This window comes from Mchenga conophoros, linkage group LG20 (assembly GCF_057382185.1).
Source record: "Mchenga conophoros isolate Kocher_MC1m ecotype Shallow Benthic linkage group LG20, M_conophoros_male_GT1.1, whole genome shotgun sequence".
Taxonomy (NCBI): domain Eukaryota; kingdom Metazoa; phylum Chordata; class Actinopteri; order Cichliformes; family Cichlidae; genus Mchenga; species Mchenga conophoros.
Genome location: NC_140545.1, coordinates 10603732 through 10624422, shown reverse-complemented (window position 1 = coordinate 10624422; position 20691 = coordinate 10603732). Strand labels below are relative to the sequence as shown.

The window sequence follows — 20691 nt, the reverse complement described above, 5'->3', positions numbered from 1 at the left end:
TTTGGACTTTTAACTGTATTTTCATTAGTTTTACGCTATTTATAGACATTTAAAATGACACCTGTTTTTCACTATCTATTATTGAAATACAACTTTGTTTTATAATTGCAAGACAGCCTGGGAAATAAGCCACCAGAATTCTTTCTTTAGTTTTTACATTTAATTCTTACAATAAAGATTTGTGATATTATATTATATTATATTATATTATATTATATTATATTATATTATATTATATTATATTATATTATATTATATTATATTATATTATATTTGACCTTGTTGTTTTACACCGGAAGTATTACATACGTTACCAGCGCGTTGTAACTTCCGGTGTGCCATAATACCGCTGCGCATATTTCAGGTTTGTTTGACCATTTCATTCGCTCGGTCAATAATTTTAAAGTTAACTGCATTTATGCTTTCAGTTTTAGATATGCACACGCCTATATGTGTGTAATTGATTAACATTATTGGCAATATGAGTAGTTTCTTTCAACACCATCTTATTAGCTGTTGAAGTTGTTTAGCAGTGATTCCCCATGTTAGCTTTCGCTAACTAACGTTTAGTAGCTAGCTTGTTAGCATCCACCGCTTTAGTCAGCCGATTTAGCAAGAAGTCGCTTTTGACTGTTGCTCTATGTATATATAAACTTAATATTGGGTATTTTATTTTTGGTGGCGACCTGTACGTGTCTAACTACACTTGGTTGGCGTCTCTGATATATGAAAGTGGTAAAAATGACTGACGGCTGAGCAACACTTGAACTCTCCGACACACTGCACCAGGGCATTAAACAGCGTGTACACAGTGTATGTTATGTCCACCGGCTAAAATTGGAAATCCGCAAGTCTTTCATTGTCTTCCGTTACTTTATTTAATTATTTCAAAAGCCGTAATCAGTTTTTTATTAGTAGTTGTCCAAAGCAAAGACGGGGGTGGGATTCTGAAGCGTTGATCCTAATTCAGTTGAATGGTAAATTAAATCAGTAATTAACAAATGGTAAGCCCCTTTCTCTGATTCAAACAAAGCTAAGCTAAGGAGACAGTACTGAACCCTCTGTGTGTTTGTGTTGCAAAGCAGGCGGTGGAGAGCAGACGCCGATGGGGGACGAAAAAGACACCTGGAAAGTTAAAACTCTTGATGAAATCTTACTAGAGAAGAAACGCAGAAAAGAATTACAAGAGAAAACTGATCCGAAACGCCAGAAAAATGTAAAGTATCTAAAAGCTAATATACACTCTATGTTACACATGCATGCTGACACAGAATGCAACAAACAGATTTGTGAATTAATGTCTTAGGTCTCAGTTATTGTCATGTTAGCATTTTTATCTTAAAACCCAGATGTTAATTTAGGATTGGAATATAGAATTTATTAAGAAACATAGCCTAATTAATTTTGTCTAAACATTAGTGAAGTTGCTAAATACAAAAATGTTGTGGTCTTTTTTTGTATGTTAGCCCTCTTGTACTCACTGTCTTCTTGTAGGCTTTAACCCCAAATTCTGGATTTCTTGTCTTGGCCAGTTCTCAAAGGGCCTTGCTTCACAGGCGGATGATCGGGAAGCCAAACGAGACACTCCGGAGGAAGGAGAACTTCGGGATCAAAGAATGGAAATAACAATTCGTAACTCGCCATATGCACGTCAAGACTCAATGGAGGACAGGTACTTGGAAGTTGGGGGAAATTATGAGTGGGTAAACTGATCCATGACTTTTTCTTCTTTTTTTTAAATGTGGAAATTAGTATACATAACCAGCAGAAGCTACTATAACATACAGCTAGCATGCAGGTTAGCAGCAATAACTTATTACAAAGTTATAAGAGCTTAAAGCTGCTGTATAATGTTAATTCAGGTCACGTTTTTTTGTTGTTGTTGTTGTTGGGCTTTTTTTGTTATTGTGCGGCAAAGCAAATTTGCTGTATCAGTTGGGACAGCACAACAATACAGAGGACACACTAAACATGCAATGCAAAATTACAACATAAGGGCAAAAAATTATGAACATGCAAAATATAGTACAATACAGTACAGAGTACTATAAATAATATAATTAATATAAATAGTAGCAGATTATTGACTTTTAAGTAGTCTGCTATTGCTTATAAGTGGTTATAAAGCCAATTCTGAACAGATTTATTTTATTTTATTTTTTTAGTGGAATGATCCATAAGGGTATTAGACAGATATTGGTTCTGAATTGGTGCAACTCTCCTCACAATGTTTTCTTTGTTTCTTTTAGAGGGGAAGAAGACGAATCACTAGCAATTAAGCCTCCACAGCAAATAGCAAGAAAGGACAAATCTCACCACAGAAAAGAGGAGAAGCGAAAAGATAAAAGACGTCATCGCAGTCACTCAGCTGAAGGAGGTTCAGAGACTCTGCTTCACATGTTTTACAGATACATATTTTTATTTTTAGGGCTGTTTTTTCATGTCTGTTTGTTACTTAAACAGCAGGAAAACATGCACGACTCAAAGATAAAGAAAAAGAGCGCGAAAGCGATCGCAGGAAACGTCACTGGGAAGAGGACAAAGCCCGGCGAGACTGGGAAAGGCAGAAAAGAAGGGAACAGGCCAGAGCTCATTCACGTAGAGAGAGGTGAGCACCAACTTTGGCCAGAAGTAAATAATCTCATGTCAGTTCAGATAATTTCTGATAATTTTGCCTCTTTGATATTGTCAACGCTAACTTGTTTGAAAATCTGTTTTGTTGAACTTTTGTTGATTGCATGTCAGAATGTTAAATCCTGTCAGCGCTAATGTGTTTGATCCTTTTAAAAAAAACACTAATTTTATATGTGATGTTTTTTTTTAAATTAAATAAAGACATGAAACATAAATAATTCAAGTTAATACTTAACTACTGTCCATTTAAAGAAACCAAAGAAAGCAGTGACAAGAGTGAACTTTGGATTATCCAAACAGACCTCCAGTGGACTCTGCTGGGTTTTTTTTGGATCACAGGGACCGACTGGAGCAGCTCGAGCGCCAGCGGGAGCGTGACCGAAAGCTCTGGGAACAGCAGAAAGAACAACGAGAGCTAAAAGACCGGGAGAGGAGGGCTGAAGAGCGACGCAAAGAAAGAGGGACTCGACGAGAAGGTCAGTGAGTGTAACTAAACATGGTGTCCTTTCCCAGCTGTGTAATTTCAACACAGAAGAAGAGTCATAATTTTATTCTCATGTAACTGGGGAAGCAAATGTATTTAAGCAAGTAAGCAAATGTCTCAAAATGCTAAACTGTGACTTGATGGATTGGGATTTTTAGACCCTGCAGCCTGTCAGGCAAACCTGCATCAGTGATTACCTAATTAATTTTTCTCATCTAAAGTGCCATCTCGGATGCTACCTGAGGAATATGATGACAAGCCAAAACAAAGTCACCGCAGCCGTAGTCCAGTACGTGTTCCCAGAGAAAGGTCTGATCACAGTGAAACACGGAAAAGCGGATGTGAGTTTTAAATTGTTCTTGTTTTTTTTTTTTTAATCAATGGTTATTGTTGAGACTATTAAGAGATTATTGTGGCTCCAACGTAACTCATACTAATTTTAATTTTTTTCTTTTCTGCAGCATCAAAAGAAGAGAAGCCTGAGAGCAAGGATCTGCTTGCTGATCTGCAGGATATCAGTGATAATGAAAGGAAGACTAGCACTGCAGAATCCTCCCTGGGTGAGTTAAATTGTAACCTACAGATTTAGCAATTAGCAGATGATAATAATAATAATAATAATACAAATAATAATAATAATAATAATAATACATTTTATTTATAGGCGCCTTTCAGGTCACCTTACAGTAACACGTAAACAATACCATAAAAAACATAAGAAAAATGGATATATAGCAAACATGGTAGATAAAATTTAGACATAAACAGTCATAAAAGTATAAAAGCAAATATAAAAACTGAGCAAGGTAAAAATGGCCTAAGACAGATCAGGTGTATGCAATTCTAAATAGATGAGTTTTGAGTAGTGATTTAAAAGTGGGGAGACAGTGTGTGGTCCGTAGAGCAAGTGGAAGTGCATTCCAAAGTCTCGGGGCAGAACAACTAAAGGCTCTGAGTCCCATGGTAGTCAGGCGAGCAGGTGGAACTGACAGAAGGGAGGCTGAAGAAGAGCGGAGTGTACGAAGGGGTGAGTATGTATGGAGAAGATCGGATAGATATGGAGGAGCAAGGTTATGAAGTGCTTTGAAAGTGAGAAGCAGGATCTTGAAATTGACACGGAGGTGAATTGGGAGCCAATGGAGCTGTTTAAGAACAGGTGTTATATGTTCAGTGGATCTAGTTCTGGAAATAATATGAGCAGCTGTATTTTGAACCAACTGCAATTTATGGAGGGATTTATGAGGTAGACCATAGAGAAGAGAATTACAGTAATCCAGACGAGATGTGACAAGAGCATTGACAAATATGGCGGTACTGTGTAGTGTGAGTGAGGGACGAAGACGGTTATTACGGAGATGAAAGTAGGAAGACCGAGTGATATTATTTATATGTGCTGTGAAAGACAGAGTGCTATCGAGGATGACACCAAGACTCTTAACCTGAGGGGATGGTGTGACAACAGAGTTATCAATGGATAACGAAAGACTGGTTGTAATTGTAGTCAGTTTTGATCTGGTGCCTATTAAAATGAATTCTGTTTTATTGCCATTAAGTTTAAGAAAGTTAAACTTAATGGATGTCAAAGACTCCACTACAGCAGACGATTAATATTGATAGGGATGTTCGTTGATTGGTCAAACTTGGTAAGACTTCTGATCATCATCAGAAGAATAGGATGACAACAAATATCTACCACAGCTCACTGTGTTAGGAAGGCTCTGTAGATTTGCAATAGGGCTGCACGATTTTGCATAAAATGAGAATCACGATTTTTTGGCTTAGAATTGAGATCACGATTCTCTCACGATTTTCTTTTCCAGTATAAATATTTATTGCACTTATCAACTGCACATCAACTTCGTAACAGTTGAGACTGAACATAAAAACAATAAATAAACATAAAAACAACAAATGTCTCACGTTTTGCTGTTGCCGCAAAATGTTGTACTGCTTGAAATTCCGTCTCCACCGTTGCTCGACACTGCGTGCATAGAACAGGTAGTGCAACAATAGAAAAATAGTTGCGGGACGGCACTGTGTAGCATTTGTCTAGGGTGTTGATCATTTTCCTAAATCCCTCGTTTTGCACAGTGTTGATGGGAGCCATAATCTTTGGTCAGGTGATAAGTGATAGCCTCCGTAATTTCTTTGTGCCTGCGGGAGTTTGACGGGTATAGGGAAGCGCTGAATAAGGTTCCCGTTATTGATGTTTGGGTGGTTGACCGGGACGGATTTTCTCCTATCACTTTCTCGTCATCCCTGACGTGCTCGCCGTTGTTTTTTCCCTGCTAATTTTAGCATCACACGGCACAGCTTCTGTATCACGTGGTATAAGGCTCCGCCCTTGTCATTTGTTGAGCAGGAAGAGTGAGCGCTTGTTTTCATGCAGATTACGTCCCGGATCAAAATGCGGTACAATCGTGGTCGTCGTCTTTTTTTTTTTTTTTTATATTAATCGTTGTCATTTGGAAATGAGATCGCACATAAGTATGAATCGAGATCGTGATTTTCTAACGATTAATCGTGCAGCCCTAATTTGCAGTTAATTTCCAGTTTTTAAACAGTTTTTTTATCTTTCCTTATTTCATTTAGCATCAGCGTCTGTTTCTGAGGAAGAGGAAGATGAGGAGGAAGATGAAGAAGAGTCCAGCAGCCAGAGTGAGGGTGAAGAAGAAGAAGAGGAGGAATCTGCTTCAGGCTCAGGGCGGTCTGAGCAGAGTGCAGGTACAAATATTTGTGGCCCATACGGTTCTATCACTGCCATCAGATGCTTATCAAAGTGGCTTTCTTCCTCTCAGAAGACGTGAGTGAGGACGAGCAGTCTGGGGAAGATTTTGAACAGGAGAGGGAAAATGGAAATCACATACCTGCAGGTGAGTAAACCTCAGATATCAAAGAGAGTAGAAATCATATTTGGAGAAGTAGAGAATTGTTTTTTTTTCTTAGCTTTTTATACCCAGCCAGGACTCTAACACTGCAGACTGTGCCTTTAAGAAACAATCGCACCACCATAAGGGCAAAACACAGAAATAGTATTCAGGCAAGAATGAAAAAAAAGTTCCTTAAATTAAGCCCTTTACTTTACTTTAGTTTTATATTCGGTAATTAGATGACATCAAGGCATCTGTATAGCTAGATTTTATCAGCCAAATGTTACTGTGCAAAAAATTCAGTACTGTTAAAAATGTACAGGATTTTCACATTTAAGAGAACACATTTTCTGATGGTGTTTTGAAGATGTGTATAGATTTTTTTATTTGATTGTTTTGACCTTATGTCACTAAATTGATTGATTGAATCTTTATTTTGAACATGTTGAAAAAGTATAAAAAAAAATAAAAAAAATAGAATTAAAAGAGACAAATGAACAAAGCAAACCAAAGGAAAACAAGCAACCACAACTCCAAATAACGTCCATGTTCAAAAAGGAGCAGGAAGAAGCATAAGCTTATTTAATCCCACCCCTTTTCCACTATCTAGTATCAATAGACTACAGAAATACCTCCTTGTAATTACATTATATGTTATGTGTAATTTTTTTTTTTTTTTTTTTTTTTTTTTTAATATATACACATATATGTTTCTATCTATCCATACCTACGTATATACACACATACGCACATATACACATTTTCAATAACCCCATTAACACCTGAAGGATACACAACCTACAATTTTATATATATATAATATATAAACACCCAGCACGCCCCTGCGGGCGGTTTTATCCTTCAAGCTCGGGTCCTCTACCAGAGGCCTGGGAGCTTGAGGGTCCTGCGCAGTATCTTAGCTGTTCCCAGGACTGCGCTCTTCTGGACAGAGATCTCCGATGTTTTTCCCGGGATCTGCTGGAGCCACTCGCCTAGCTTGGGAGTCACCGCACCTAGTGCTCCGATTACCACGGGGACCACCGTTACCTTCACCCTCCACATCCTCTCGAGCTCTTCTCTGAGCCCTTGGTATTTCTCCAGCTTCTCGTGTTCCTTCTTCCTGATATTGCTGTCATTGGGAACCGCTACATCGATCACTACGGCCGTCTTCTTCTGTTTGTCTACCACCACTATGTCCGGTTGGTTAGCCACCACCATTTTGTCCGTCTGTATCTGGAAGTCCCACAGGATCTTAGCTCGGTCATTCTCCACCACCCTTGGGGGCATCTCCCATTTTGACCTCGGGACTTCTAGGTTATACTCAGCACAGATGTTCCTGTACACTATGCCGGCCACTTGGTTATGGCGTTCCATGTATGCCTTGCCTGCTAGCATCTTGCACCCTGCTGTTATGTGCTGGATAGTCTCTGGGGCATCTCTACACAGCCTGCACCTGGGGTCTTGCCTGGTGTGATAGACCCCAGCCTCTATGGATCTTGTACTCAGAGCTTGTTCTTGTGCTGCCATGATTAGTGCCTCTGTGCTGTCTTTCAGTCCAGCTTTGTCCAGCCACTGGTAGGATTTCTGGATATCAGCCACCTCCTCTATCTGCCGGTGGTACATACCGTGCAGGGGCCTGTCCTTCCATGATGGTTCCTCGTCTCCCTCCTCTTTCTTGGGTTTCTGCTGCCTGAGGTATTCACTGAGCACTCGGTCAGTTGGGGCCATCTTCCCAATGTGTATATATATATATATATATATATATATATACACACATACATACACACACATACACATATATATATACACACATACATACACACACATACACATATATATATACACACATACATATACACATATATATATATACATACATATATACCCATACCAACAAACCCGTGCATGCGCACACACATGAAAATATTAGACAAGAACACCCTATCAAATCTCTACCTTTTCCCTGTACCCTGTAAAAACCATATCCTTAAACCGCTTTTTAAACTGCGCCATGCTTAATTACATAAATTAATTACAACATTAGCATGGCAAAAGAAAAGAATCTTTAAAGTCATCATTTTTAACTCAAACTATGGCTGTTTTTTGTTTTTAACTACTGTGCTTTAGTAATGATGCAAAATAAATACTCTCTGTAGCACATTCATAAATGACTAAACTTCTGATAAAAACTCCCCTCGATCACAATCTACACAACATTATCGCCACAAGCTAAAAATGGAAAAGTCATCAGCATCACTAATGAGGAACGTTTTGGTGGCTGATGGGTCACACCTCAGGTGTGTGTGACTGTGCTGTGGATGTTCCTCTCATATCTGAGAAGTTTGCTGAATGAGCATTTGTGTACAAATCACACATTGTTTGGAGTTTATTCATCTGAAAATTCCAGTAATTTAAATTTTCTGACATAATTTTGAGAGATCTTATCTTAATTTCATGGAAAACGAATATTGTACATATTGGAATGTCTTCTTGATTGCTCCATCACATGGCTGTTTTTGTGCAGAGTTGGGATTCTTGTCCTGCTTTTGGACAGCTTTTCCTGTGCTGTGTCACATTTATGAACCATGTTACTGGGAAACTATTCTTTATCTCATCCAACCGATGAGCGAAGTGGGTGTTGTCTTGCTATCCCTAAATGATTCCCCAAAATTGCTGCTACTCCTAAAGTAGAGGTTCCCAAAGTGTGGGGCGCAGAGCCATTGCGGGGGGGCAGTATGAAAAGGTCGTATCCTCAGAGACTGCGCATACCAGCTAGCTCCTGTGTTCACTGAGATATTCAACATCTCTTTATCTCAGTCGGTGATCCCCACATGCTTCAAAGAGTCCATCATTGTTCCTGTCCCGAAGAAACCCCACCCTGCTTCTCTCAATGACTATCGCCCTGTAGCCCTCACCTCAGTAGTGATGAAGTGCTTTGAACGCCTGGTCAGAGACTTCATCATTTCTTCACTACCAGACACACTGGACCCACTACAGTTCGCTTACCGTCCAAATCGTTCCACAGACGATGCCATCTCTCATCTCCTCCACACATCACTCACTCACTTGGACACTAGAAGGGGGAATTATGTTAAAATGCTCTTCATAGACTACAGCTCTGCATTTAACACCATAATTCCCTCCACACTCACCACCAAGCTGGAGCATCTGGGACTCAGCTCATCTATGTGTCAGTGGATCTCCAACTTCCTAACTGGCAGACCACAGGCAGTAAGGATGGGCGGACATGTCTCAGCCTCCACCACTCTCAGCACTGGAGCCCCCCAGGGGTGTGTTCTGAGCCCCCTGCTGTACTCTTTGTACACATATGACTGTGTGGCCACTACCAGCTCCACCACCATCATCAAGTTTGCTGACGACACCGTCGTGGTGGGCCTGATCTCTGATAACAACGAGACGGCCTACCTGAAGGAGATTAGGAATCTGGAGAACTGGTGCCAGAGGAACAACCTCCTTCTAAACGTCAGTAAGACAAAGGAGCTGATAGTGGACTTCAGCACTAAGCAGGAGAGGAACTACCAGACCCCCGTCATCAACGAGTGCCCAGTGGAGAGAGTGGACAGCTTCAAATACCTCGGAGTTCACATCACGCAGGACCTGTCATGGTCCTGTCACATCAACACCGTGGTGAAAAAGGCCCGACAGCGTCTCTACCACCTCAGACGCTTGAGAGACTTCCAACTGCCCTCCAAGGTGCTCAGGAACTTTTACTCGTGCACCATAGAGAGCATCCTGGCGGGAAACATCTTAACCTGGTTCGGGAACAGCACCATGCAGGACAGACGAGCTCTAGAGAGGGTTGTGCGGTCAGCTGAGCGCACCATCCGCTCCGAGCTCCCTGACCTGCACTCAATCTACAGCAGGCGGTGCTGGACCAAGGCCAGGAAGATCGTGAAGGACCTCAGCCATCCCAACAACAGACTGTTCTCTCTGCTGAGGTCAGGAAAGCGATTCCGCTCCCTGAAGACCAACACAGAGAGACTGAGGAGGAGCTTCTTCCCGCAGGCGATACGGTCTCTCAATCACACCACCACACAGTACTGACCCACACATACAGTTCTTACACACACACTGGACTTTCTGGACTTTGGTTTTGCACAACACTGGTCACTATATTCTTCATTTCCGGTTAATACTTGTACAGCTGCTGTTATTGTGTATATATTTATTTATATTTAGATTTCTTCATACATTCTTATATAGTTCTATATTGTGTATTTTGTTGTACAGTTATTTTATTTTCAACTTTAATTTATATATTTTATCTTATTCTCCCAGTTAAATTTACCCTTCATTCTAATTTGTGTTGTACAGTTATTTCATTTTTAACCTTAATTTATATTTTATTCCTTCCTAGTTAAATTTACCCTTTTTAATTTTTCATATTTATTTCCTATCTTATTCATAGCCTTTTCCTTTTTTGTTTTCTTTAGGTCACGAGCAGTTGTCCAAGCATTTCACTACATATCGTACTGTGTATGACTGTGTACGTGACAAATAAAAAAATTTGAATTTGAATTTGAATTAGAAAGGGGAAAAAAATGAATGCTTGGATGAATGCTTCCAAGCCAAAGACTAGAAAATATGATGAAGCATATCTTCCCTTTGGCTTTACATGCAAAAGTGCCAAGGTAGGTCTCCCCTGCAGAGTTTGTTTTCCTTACAGACAAACAGTATCCCACATTCTTGATTTTTAGTTCACAAACACTTCTTATAATGACTAACTGCTCCTGAAATTTTGGCGATGTTAGCTGTTTATACAGTAAAGTTACAGTGGGATACAAATAATATCAGGCTGATCCTGCCACCATTTGTTCCCCCAGTTCAAATCACGGACAAACAGTATCCCGCAGCTGTTTGTTTTTGAACCCATTTTGCACATAGAGGCATTTTTTTGAAAAATGTATTGATAGCAATGTTGAATATTATTACACAGAAAAACAACTACATGTAAAATTACGCCGTGACGTCTCTGCCTTTCTAAATGGAGGGACAGTAACTGCGTGTGTATATGTAAGCGTGTAAAAACTGAAGATAGTCAGATTAACAGTAGCAGTATTTTGTCTATCTGTTATTGTAGAAATTCATCTCATGTAAACAATAACATGGCGCACAGCGTGACGTCAAAAAAGGCACACACCTTTGATGTTGCGTGACAAACTCCGTATTCCTCATCCACACGTAAACGCAAAAACAGAGTTTTCGAAAATCTCCAACCTGGCAGGAGTTTTTCAAAATCTTGTAAAACAAGATTTTGTAATACATTACAATTTAGAAACTAAATTGTAATGTATTCATTTAAAATGCATACCTTATTTATTAGGGGTGCAACGATACACAAAATTCACGGTTCGGTTCGATACTTTGGTGTCACGGTTCGATATTTTTTCGATACAAAAAAAATGTTCATGCCTTTTTAATTTGTCATTTATTAAAATTATAAATATATATTTTAACACAAAAGTACAGTTTTTAAATTTAACCCTAACCCTTGTGCGTGTTGTTTTTTAGCTCGTCATATTGCAGCCACAGAAATTCTTTTGTCCATGAAACCATAAAGCTGCACTTTCTTTTTGCCTTATAGTCTGATTTGTCATAACTTCTCCGTTTTGTGGTAAGCTTTTCTTTGGCTGTCACTTCTTCACCCTGACCTGTCTTATTTGGCTCAGCAGAACTAAAATATATATCTGTCTGTGAAGGTTCTCAATCATCCAGGTCATCGTAGTGAAATATATATCCTGCCACACTCACATAAGCTCAGCGATTCTCTGCGCGATCAACCTCTCACATGTTTAAGCTGCGGGAGATTTCACTTGTCATGTTTGCATAGTAAGCTAACAATTAATAAGACGATGTCAGAGGAATTGGTGCACAAATTATCATCACTCACAGATCAGTGCTGTCGCTCTCTATACACAGTTCGCGCGATTGCAAAGTGAAAGCAAAAAAACAAGCGCAAATTCAAACGCGATTTCAATATGTCACATATTGACAGTGGCTCACCCAATGACATAATTACCCAGCTACATTTCTGAAAGAATGCAAAAGCATTGACATATATTTTTCCTTCCTACAATAGCCCGACAGGCAGGGCAGAGATAGCCCCGGGACGTCGGGCTAGCGATATTGCGAGCCCTGTATCTGATTGAGGAATCGCTCATCTTTGGAAAAGAGAGTTTATTACAGAGAAATGGCTCTTTCCAAAATAAAAGCTATACTATCCGCTTCTTCTGGGCTATATTCTCAGCAGCATATTAAACATATCAGGTCTCCATAAGGAGAATCCTGTGCTAACAGCTGTCTAAATGACTCGGCTAAAGTTTGTAGCATGCTTGTTGTTTTTGTCTTTGCACTAGGATGATGTCGGTGTAAATGTGCAGTCATATTCGTTGTGTTCCCACTAGTGCTTTCAGGTTAATCTCGTTGAAATGACCTTAACGCCACAACACGGCAAATCTCCGTTAACGAGCTACCCTATACAGAGGGGCTAGACGGCCAACACGTTAACGAGCTAACTGCGCTAACACACTAGCTCCCACCCATGTAATTGAGCATTGCATGGCACATCCAACATACTGTTTTACTTTAGTCCATGACTCGCTTACCTTCAGGGTCATACGTCACATGAAAACCAAAATAATTCAAAACGCCAGATCTGAATGAGGGTGGGGAGGTCCACTTCTGTCTCGCTAGCTTGCCCTGCGCTCTTCCTTCTGACCATGCTGTCTGTGTTGAGTGCTCAGTGAATCTGCGTTCGACTACTCCGCCTAGGCTGCACTCTCGAGCCTAGGCGGAGTAGTCAAATGCAGATTCACTGAGCGCTCAACACAGACAGCATCGTCAGAAGGAAAGTTGATAAAATAAATTACAAATTTTGTATTGTTCTTTTTTTTTTCTCCCCTTTGGTTTTCTTTCTTTCTCTCCCCCTCTTTCTTTCATTCTTTCCCCCTGTCCTATCCCACAGTCATGTCTGTCCCGTTTGCAACTGAAAATAAAATAAATTCATAATTATAATAAAGGTCAATCAAATGGACCAATATGATGATCCACTTAAAATAAATCCTCTTGGCATCTTTCTTGGCCTCAAGACAACAATTCTGATGGCTATAGATCCAAACGGGACACAAAAAAAAAAAAAAAAAAAATTGAAAAAAATTGTATTGTTCGATACATATGCGTACCGAACCGAAAGCACTGTATCGAACGGTTCAATATCGATACGAATATCGTTGCACCCCTATTATTTATAACATGTAACCGTTTACCACACAGTACCAGAGTCCCGTTTTGACCATGACTCAGAAGAGAGTGGTGAGGACATGGAGGAGGAGGAGGAGGAGGAAGATGAGGAGGAAGAAGAAGCAGGAGAGGGGGAACCCACCCCTCACTCTCAAACTCATTCCCGTTCAGCCACTCCAGAAGGGAACTACATCCCAGAGTCTCCCCCAGTCTCACCTGTGGAGCTGAAGAAGGAGCTGCCCAAATATCTGCCGGCTTTTCAGGTTAGGGTCACAAATGTTGCGCATCATCCATATGAGCGCAAATTATGGATGTATGTTATTATTTTTGGCCCATTTTCTGTATGTTATAATCTTGACTTGCATTTTGTGTTCAGGGTTGCCGCAGTGTTGAGGAATTTCAGTGTTTGAATCGCATAGAGGAGGGAACCTACGGCGTGGTGTACAGAGCCAAGGACAAAAAGACCGGTATGAAAAGAAAGATACTCATCTATTTGCTTTTGTGCTCTTCAGCTGGGTTTATTGTTTTTAGTAAAACTGACTATAGTATCATGTTCACAGATGAGATTGTTGCGCTGAAAAGGCTGAAGATGGAGAAGGAGAAGGAGGGCTTTCCCATCACATCTTTAAGAGAAATCAATACAATTCTCAAAGCTCAACATCCAAACATTGTCACAGTAAGGGTAAGAAAACATTTTGATATTTGCTTAGCGATTAACATTTCACCATTTACAGCTTCTACTAATGATTTGTACATACAACTAATCCTTTCCTATCAGGAAATAGTTGTTGGAAGCAATATGGACAAGATCTACATTGTGATGAACTATGTAGAACATGATCTGAAGAGTCTGATGGAAACAATGAAGCAGCCCTTCCTGCCAGGTAGAATGGATACATTGCTTGAATCCATTTTCGTGTATGTCTGTGTGAGAGAAAGGTTGAAAAAAGATCTTCTGACTTCAGTAGAATGTAAGATCTCATAGATGTTTCTTTGCTTCTGGGTTTACCTCTGAAGGTAGTTAACTGTACAATGTGCCACCTTCTCTTCCAGGAGAAGTAAAGACTCTGATGATTCAGTTGCTCCGAGGAGTCCGACACCTCCACGATAATTGGATTCTTCACCGTGATCTGAAGACGTCCAATTTGCTGCTGAGCCACAAGGGTATTCTCAAGGTATACCAGGAGAGCAATTCTAACTCTGAGGGACTAATGGTGTGGTAACGTTAGGCTACGTTCACACTGCAGGCGAAAGCGCATCAAGTCCGACTTTTTTGACCCTGTGCGACCTATATCCGATCATGGTATGACAGTGTGAACAGCACAAATCCAACATTTTAAAAACCGATCTGGGTCACTTTCGTATGTGGTACTGAATCAGATACATATCTGATGTTTTAGAACGCAACTGCTGTTTGAATGGTCAGGTCGCATTAAATCAGTCTTTTACGTCACTGACACAAGACAGACGCCAATTATCAGTGCCGGAAAAGCGCCCGAGAAGACATCGTGAACGCTTCTTGGCCATCCAGTGAAACTGTTGGGAAGACGATGTTGGAGAAACGTGAACATGTTATTTGTACTGTATAATCTGCAGATTCTGACAGAAATCAGCAACTATCCTTTGAAGCACCGCTCCTCTCTAAAACAGCAATAAGGATAATTATTAGGCCATATGTAAATAACAAAATAACTTTATAACTTAAAGCAAAATTCTAAATGTAAAGTCAGAAACAAGTCTTTATATTAAGGGCCATCAGTCAAACAATACTGTTTGCTCTGGGTCTAAATAGAGCGCGTTGTGTGTGACGTCTTCTTTTGCACATGCTTTGAGGGTTCACACTAGAGTGCGTTTGCTGTCGCATTTTATTTGTAGTGTCAACAAGCAGACAAAAAAAATCGGATTTGATCAAAAAATCGGAATTGACCTGCAGTGTGAACGAAACCTGAGACACTGATAGTTGGTTTATCACTAGTCTTCATTAAGAACAGTCACTAGATGACAACACTTAAAAGTCCTGGTTTGACTCTTAAATACTGTCTCACTTTTTTTACATTTTTTTTTATCTTTCACATTTGTTTTTAAAGCATAGTAATGGAGGAAATCCAAAAGGTGATTTCATTAATCTGTCTTTCCAACAAGCTAGCAGCGTGAACACAGTTGCATAAACAACACATGATTAGTAGAATTCAATTAGAGCATGAATTTCTGGCAAAGTGTAGTGAAGACTGGGTCCATGTGTAAATAAACAAAATTTTTACAGACACTTGTTGGCGTGAATTTTATGCAAATTGGCAGTAGATAATGTGAATTACACTCGATTGTGTAATTTTTTTTCAAATTGAATATGACTCCCTGCTGCCAGGATTTGCAGTCATTTGATTTCTTCTTTAATGGTCAGATGATTTTGATATAAACATCTTTAATGCTGAAATACTGTTATTTAGCCCAAACTAGAGCATTTCAAAGGTCTCCTCATCCGTCTTGGATTGTAGATTGGTGACTTTGGTTTGGCCCGGGAGTACGGTTCCCCCCTGAAGCCTTACACCCCGGTGGTGGTTACCCTGTGGTACAGATCGCCTGAGCTGCTGCTTGGAGCCAAGGTGAGAATTCAAATTCACACACTGCAGGAGTCTGATGAATCCTGAATACAATAGCTGAAACTACAGACAGTAAAGTGATGGCCTTTCATAGATAATAGTTACATCATCCTGACTGATTGTTTTACACAAAGGCATATCTCTCCAATAGAAGACAACATCTGTTGAGCATTTGGCTTGTAACACACCAAATACCACAAAATGCTATTAGAGTTTTACATTGCATGATTTATGCCGTCAGACGGCAGAGGCCTAGCGACCCATCAGTGTGCATCCACTTTCACATAAACTCCAGGAGGAACGTGCCAGGCAGACAGTCTACTTTATGTTTCTGTGGACTGCCACTGTGTTTGTTCTTCTCTCCGCAGGAATACTCCACAGCTGTGGACATGTGGTCAGTGGGCTGCATATTTGGCGAGCTTCTCACCCAGAAGCCTCTCTTCCCTGGAAAATCTGAAATTGACCAAATTAACAAGATTTTCAAGGTAAATGCTTTCATTTGTGCTTATAAAAGGTGGGGTATTGTCACTATAAATATTAAAGCTTTTCTTTTTACTGCTTGTAAGGTTTTCTGTCAGAGTGCAGTTCTGCAGTGAACCACAGGGTGGAGCTGCTGGTAGCTGTCACCCCAGATGATGTTGTTATACCTTACACTAAATGATCTAAATTAGGCATAACAGCAATATGAAGCGATGTTACCTGGGCCTCCCATGTTGTTGTTACCAGTGATCAGTTTTGAAATGCACCAAGGACTGGCTACTTGCCACTTCTGCAGTTAATGAGCACATCAGCCAAACTGGGAATCTCTCGTGTCCACTTTTTGTTTTTGTTTTGTTTTTTTGGGGGAGTGGACTAAAAGTATGTCTGCTGACTTGTCTGTGTTGACTCTAGGATCTAGGGTCGCCCAGCGAGAAGATCTGGCCCGGCTACAGCGAGCTGCCCGCTGTGAAGAAGATGACTTTCACAGAATACCCCTACAACAACCTGCGAAAGCGCTTTGGAGCACTGCTGTCAGACCAAGGCTTTGACCTCATGAACAAGTAGGATTTTTAGAGACTTTTTTTTACTCTTGCATAAGAAACATAACTCCTTTCACTGCACTGCAGTCAGGTTGTAGTATTGCAGCTATTGTCTGTTTTCATGTGTCTGTAGATTCTGTGTTTTCAAAAGATACTAAAGAGGTTATAAACCATAAAGACACCATTTGAAAAGAAAGGTCAAATACATTATAAATTAGCCATTTTTAAGGGATAGAGAATAAGTCCCATAGACTTGTGTAAATATTTGATGGCAAATTTTCAGTGTTGAGAGAACACATATCACTGGTATACAGTGATGAAGAGCATGTATTAGGTAACAATCAGCATGGCTCCTGCAGTGGAAATTGCCTTACTTGGACGAACCCTTTTCTACCCTGTCAAATTCTGTTACTCTTTCCACAGCTTTTTATTTAGTCGGTGCACTTCTGGCAAGCTTTCTTAAAACATGACAGCAGTAGTGGATATATCCCAGCAGGAGTCCAGTTCCATCCCCCTTGTTCCGTTTCACACACACGCACTCACCATGGTGACGCTCCACAGTACAGGAAAATGTTTTAGAAAACACACATTTAATAGGGAAAATCAGTGATGGCTTCATAATTCTTTCTCTCACATTCCAAAGATCAGCATTGTTCTGCACTGCGCAGATGAGCTTCTCAACTCTCCTCTCAGGTCTTTAACCAGCCACAGAAACTTTTCTCTACACCTGTAAATGACAAAACCATGCTGGTCAGCTAGCTCCCAGCTGCAGAGGATGGTAACAACATGTTTGCTGTGCTGCTGTGTGAGGAACCACAATTTGGTGGAAATTTGGTTCATTTCCAAAATTGCTGAAACTTCAGCTGTCAGTGTACAACACGTAGGGAAGTGCTGTTAGAAAAGCTTCACAACGGAGCAGTACAGAGAAACTTTGGAGGTGTATCTGGCAGGTTGACATTGCAGAGCAATGGTTTTTTTGGTTGTTGTTTGCAATATCACACCTCTCCTGTGTGTGAAAGCATTTGAAGACCCAGATTCAGTGTCTAACTGAAGGAGGTTTCAATTCACAACTCTTTAACCTGTTATACGTTTACCATTTCAACATGTAGTAGTTAAGAGATCCCAATTTTAATCCTCCTAGAGAGCCAGAATCCTGCCTGTTTTCTGTCCTGTTTCTATCCTGTTAGATAATGAGTTTCCATTACCTGGTGTCCCGTGCATAAATAGGACCGTAGTCCTCAAATGAAAAGCAGCTGGGTCCTCAGTCAAGAAAAGGAACAAGCTTACAGGACAGGAAGAGTGCACATTTTTGTAATTCCATAACAAAATGGTGCATTGGACACAAGTAGCAGGTTTTGTCTTATGTTGCTAGTATAGTGCTCTTGTCTTCTAGACCTGGTGTCTGTCTAATCCCAGCCATTAATCCTCCTGTAGATATCCTCTCACGTTAAATTAGAGATCATTTGTTTTGTAAAATCTTTTATGTTTAATGTCTGCACTCACTTACGGAAGGTTCCCCTCAGACACAGTCTGAGTCTGTGTTGCTCCTGTCATGTATAATTACGACTGTTTGCAGAAACTCTCTGGCCTTTGGCATCAGCACCACACCTTGTGTTCAGACTGTGTCACTACAGGGCCTGTTATACACTGTTATACACTAAACACTAAACATTTTTGTTCTTTGACTATGTAAGAGTAACTTTGCAGAATAATCAGAGTGATCCTTGTTAATATTATTTGGGGACGTTGAAGATTAGGTGGGTAGTCCTTCTGTAGACAACCACATTGTGAATATGAATTTTTTGACATCATTTAGAGTAGAAAAAGTAGGGAAAACAACGGTGAAATGGAGCTTTTCGAGCATTTTGATGCCAGTTATATGCCAGCGTTACTCAGTGTGACTGTGACCCAATAAAGTAAAAGTCAGCTGGCACATGTGTAATCTTCAAATGTTCGCATCAGACACAACCATCAGCAGGACTTTGATTACACAGAAACCATTAATTAGCTGTTAGGCGCTGTTAACTTACAGCAACCTGTAAAGCTGCGTCAATCCCATCCATGCATGCGTCATTCTGCTGGCCATTTCTCGTCACTATTTTTTGGCCATGGCACAGAAAGATCGCTCCTTCATGGTTAATCCTACCTACAGAGCCCTGATTGGTTTTCCAACTGTGGAACTGGCCTTCATTGAGCTAAAAGGCAGACCCGTTTGAATAGCAGAGAAAAAAAAAAACCTGAGGTGAAGCCTGAGTTCTCCGAGGCAGTTTGGCATCTCTGATGAAACGCTGCTAAAACATAAGTTTAAAATTATTATTGATTGTTTTCCAGGTTCCTCACCTACTGCCCCAGTAAGAGGATTTCATCAGATGAGGCTCTCAAACATGAGTACTTCAGGGAGTCTCCTCTCCCCATTGACTCCTCGATGTTCCCCACCTGGCCGGCTAAGAGCGAGCAGCAGAGGGTGAAGCGAGGCACCAGTCCTCGTCCACCCGAGGGAGGCCTGGGCTACAGTCACCTGGTAAGAGCATTAGGCCTGACTTTTCTCCATTACACACAGCTACCAGGCTTTCTGAACGCTGCCTGTGTTAAATAGATTACAGACCTACAGGCTTCTGCTTTGTGTCCGCGTATTTCCTCCTCGTGTTTTCCATGATGAGCACTTTTTAGTTCCTAATGTTTTCAGCAGTGGTCCGGCTCGCCCAGCAGCTTAAGGCCACTACTGAGATTTTTCAGTGGAATTAAGTGTTGGTATTTGCTGCCTTACACGCCAATTAGACCATGACAAGTGTATTTTTGTCTCACTTTTCTTCTCGTCAGGGTGAAAAAAAAGCTTGAGCTTGTGATTAAGTATTTGGAGTGTTAATAATAATAGTCTTAATACAAACTGTTAGTTGTAATCAAATCCGTCATTAAATTCAGGTTAGGGGTTTCCAAAGGTAACTAGAGTCATAAAATAATATTGGTCAGTTTTGTAATAAGCATGTAAGAAGTGCAAGATTTCAAAAGTTTTTGTTAATATTACAAGTTGTGAATGTTTCCATTGTCTCTGTAGGGCGATGATGACCTGAGAGATACTGGCTTCCACTTGACAACCAGCTATCAGGGGGCATCTGCAGTCGGTCCAGGATTCAGCCTCAAGTTCTGAGCCTCAAGCTTCAGGACGCCCAGCTGGAAAACAGGAAAAGATCCAGCAAAGACTCGTGGGACTTCTTGTTTTGTTTTGTTTTTTGTTTGGAACCGGATCGTATCACTGGTTTACAGCTTTAGAGCAGATCAGTATCTGATCATTTACAACTGTTACCACATAGTCAAGACTGTCTCACAGCAAGACTGATGGCTCAAACCTGTTGAATTTCCACTCTTCCTGTTTGGGTTTTTTTTTTTTTTTTTAAATATTAAGCCATTTAACTAACTGAAATGTGACCTTTGTAGCTCTTAAAGAGGAGAAACAACCATAAATCTATTCGAAAGTGTTTCTCTCATGTTTGACTTTTATTTTCCCTTTTATATTTCATGAGAGAGGACCAGGTTTTATAAATGGTTGGTATTTCCTGGCTGCCTGAGCTACTGTATAATGATGCAGCATTTGCTGTGTGTTCCATCCAGCATAATGTTAAAATTTAAATGGGAATGTCAGCTCTCCTGATGACAGGGAACTGATGTTTTTGCTAGAAATAAAGTTTGAAACTTTGTTTTGTCTGCCTTTTTTCCCATATTTATAAACTCTGTCCAAGCTATGCAAACACAACCGCACACTGCCAAAGGAGGGGGAAAAAAATGAAGGGAAGTCGAGCCTGAAAGAAATGCAGCCTTCAAACCAG

General features: G+C 40.3%; 1 protein-coding gene across 6 annotated transcripts; it reads left to right on the top strand.

The window, feature by feature from the left end:
- Nucleotides 1-315: 315 nt before the first annotated feature.
- cdk11b (cyclin dependent kinase 11B) lies at nucleotides 316-20562 on the top strand. Of its 6 annotated transcripts, none has more exons than XM_085258513.1 (20): nucleotides 316-364; nucleotides 1086-1216; nucleotides 1533-1672; nucleotides 2250-2377; nucleotides 2467-2608; nucleotides 2974-3110; nucleotides 3340-3459; nucleotides 3580-3678; nucleotides 5711-5842; nucleotides 5917-5991; nucleotides 13282-13511; nucleotides 13625-13715; nucleotides 13809-13930; nucleotides 14027-14132; nucleotides 14302-14423; nucleotides 15744-15851; nucleotides 16217-16333; nucleotides 16740-16888; nucleotides 19199-19388; nucleotides 19923-20562. In XM_085258513.1, exons 2-20 carry the CDS (start codon nucleotides 1106-1108, stop codon nucleotides 20013-20015), a joined length of 2412 nt encoding a protein of 803 aa, XP_085114639.1. In that variant the 5' UTR covers nucleotides 316-364; nucleotides 1086-1105; the 3' UTR covers nucleotides 20016-20562. The 6 variants fall into 6 exon arrangements, with proteins under 6 accessions (XP_085114639.1, XP_085114637.1, XP_085114638.1 ...); XM_085258511.1 differs by having other exon boundaries at nucleotides 2935-3110; XM_085258512.1 differs by having other exon boundaries at nucleotides 2464-2608.
- The last annotated feature ends 129 nt before the right edge of the window (nucleotides 20563-20691 follow it).

Bases quoted from the DNA above. Each gene is read 5' to 3' on its own strand.
- cdk11b (XM_085258508.1), top strand. From the start codon at position 1,106: ATGGGGGACGAAAAAGACACCTGGAAAGTTAAAACTCTTGATGAAATC. The intron at 14,424-15,743 runs GTATACCAGGAG...CTTGGATTGTAG, and splicing joins GCCACAAGGGTATTCTCAAG to ATTGGTGACTTTGGTTTGGC. The intron at 15,852-16,216 runs GTGAGAATTCAA...TTCTCTCCGCAG, and splicing joins AGCTGCTGCTTGGAGCCAAG to GAATACTCCACAGCTGTGGA.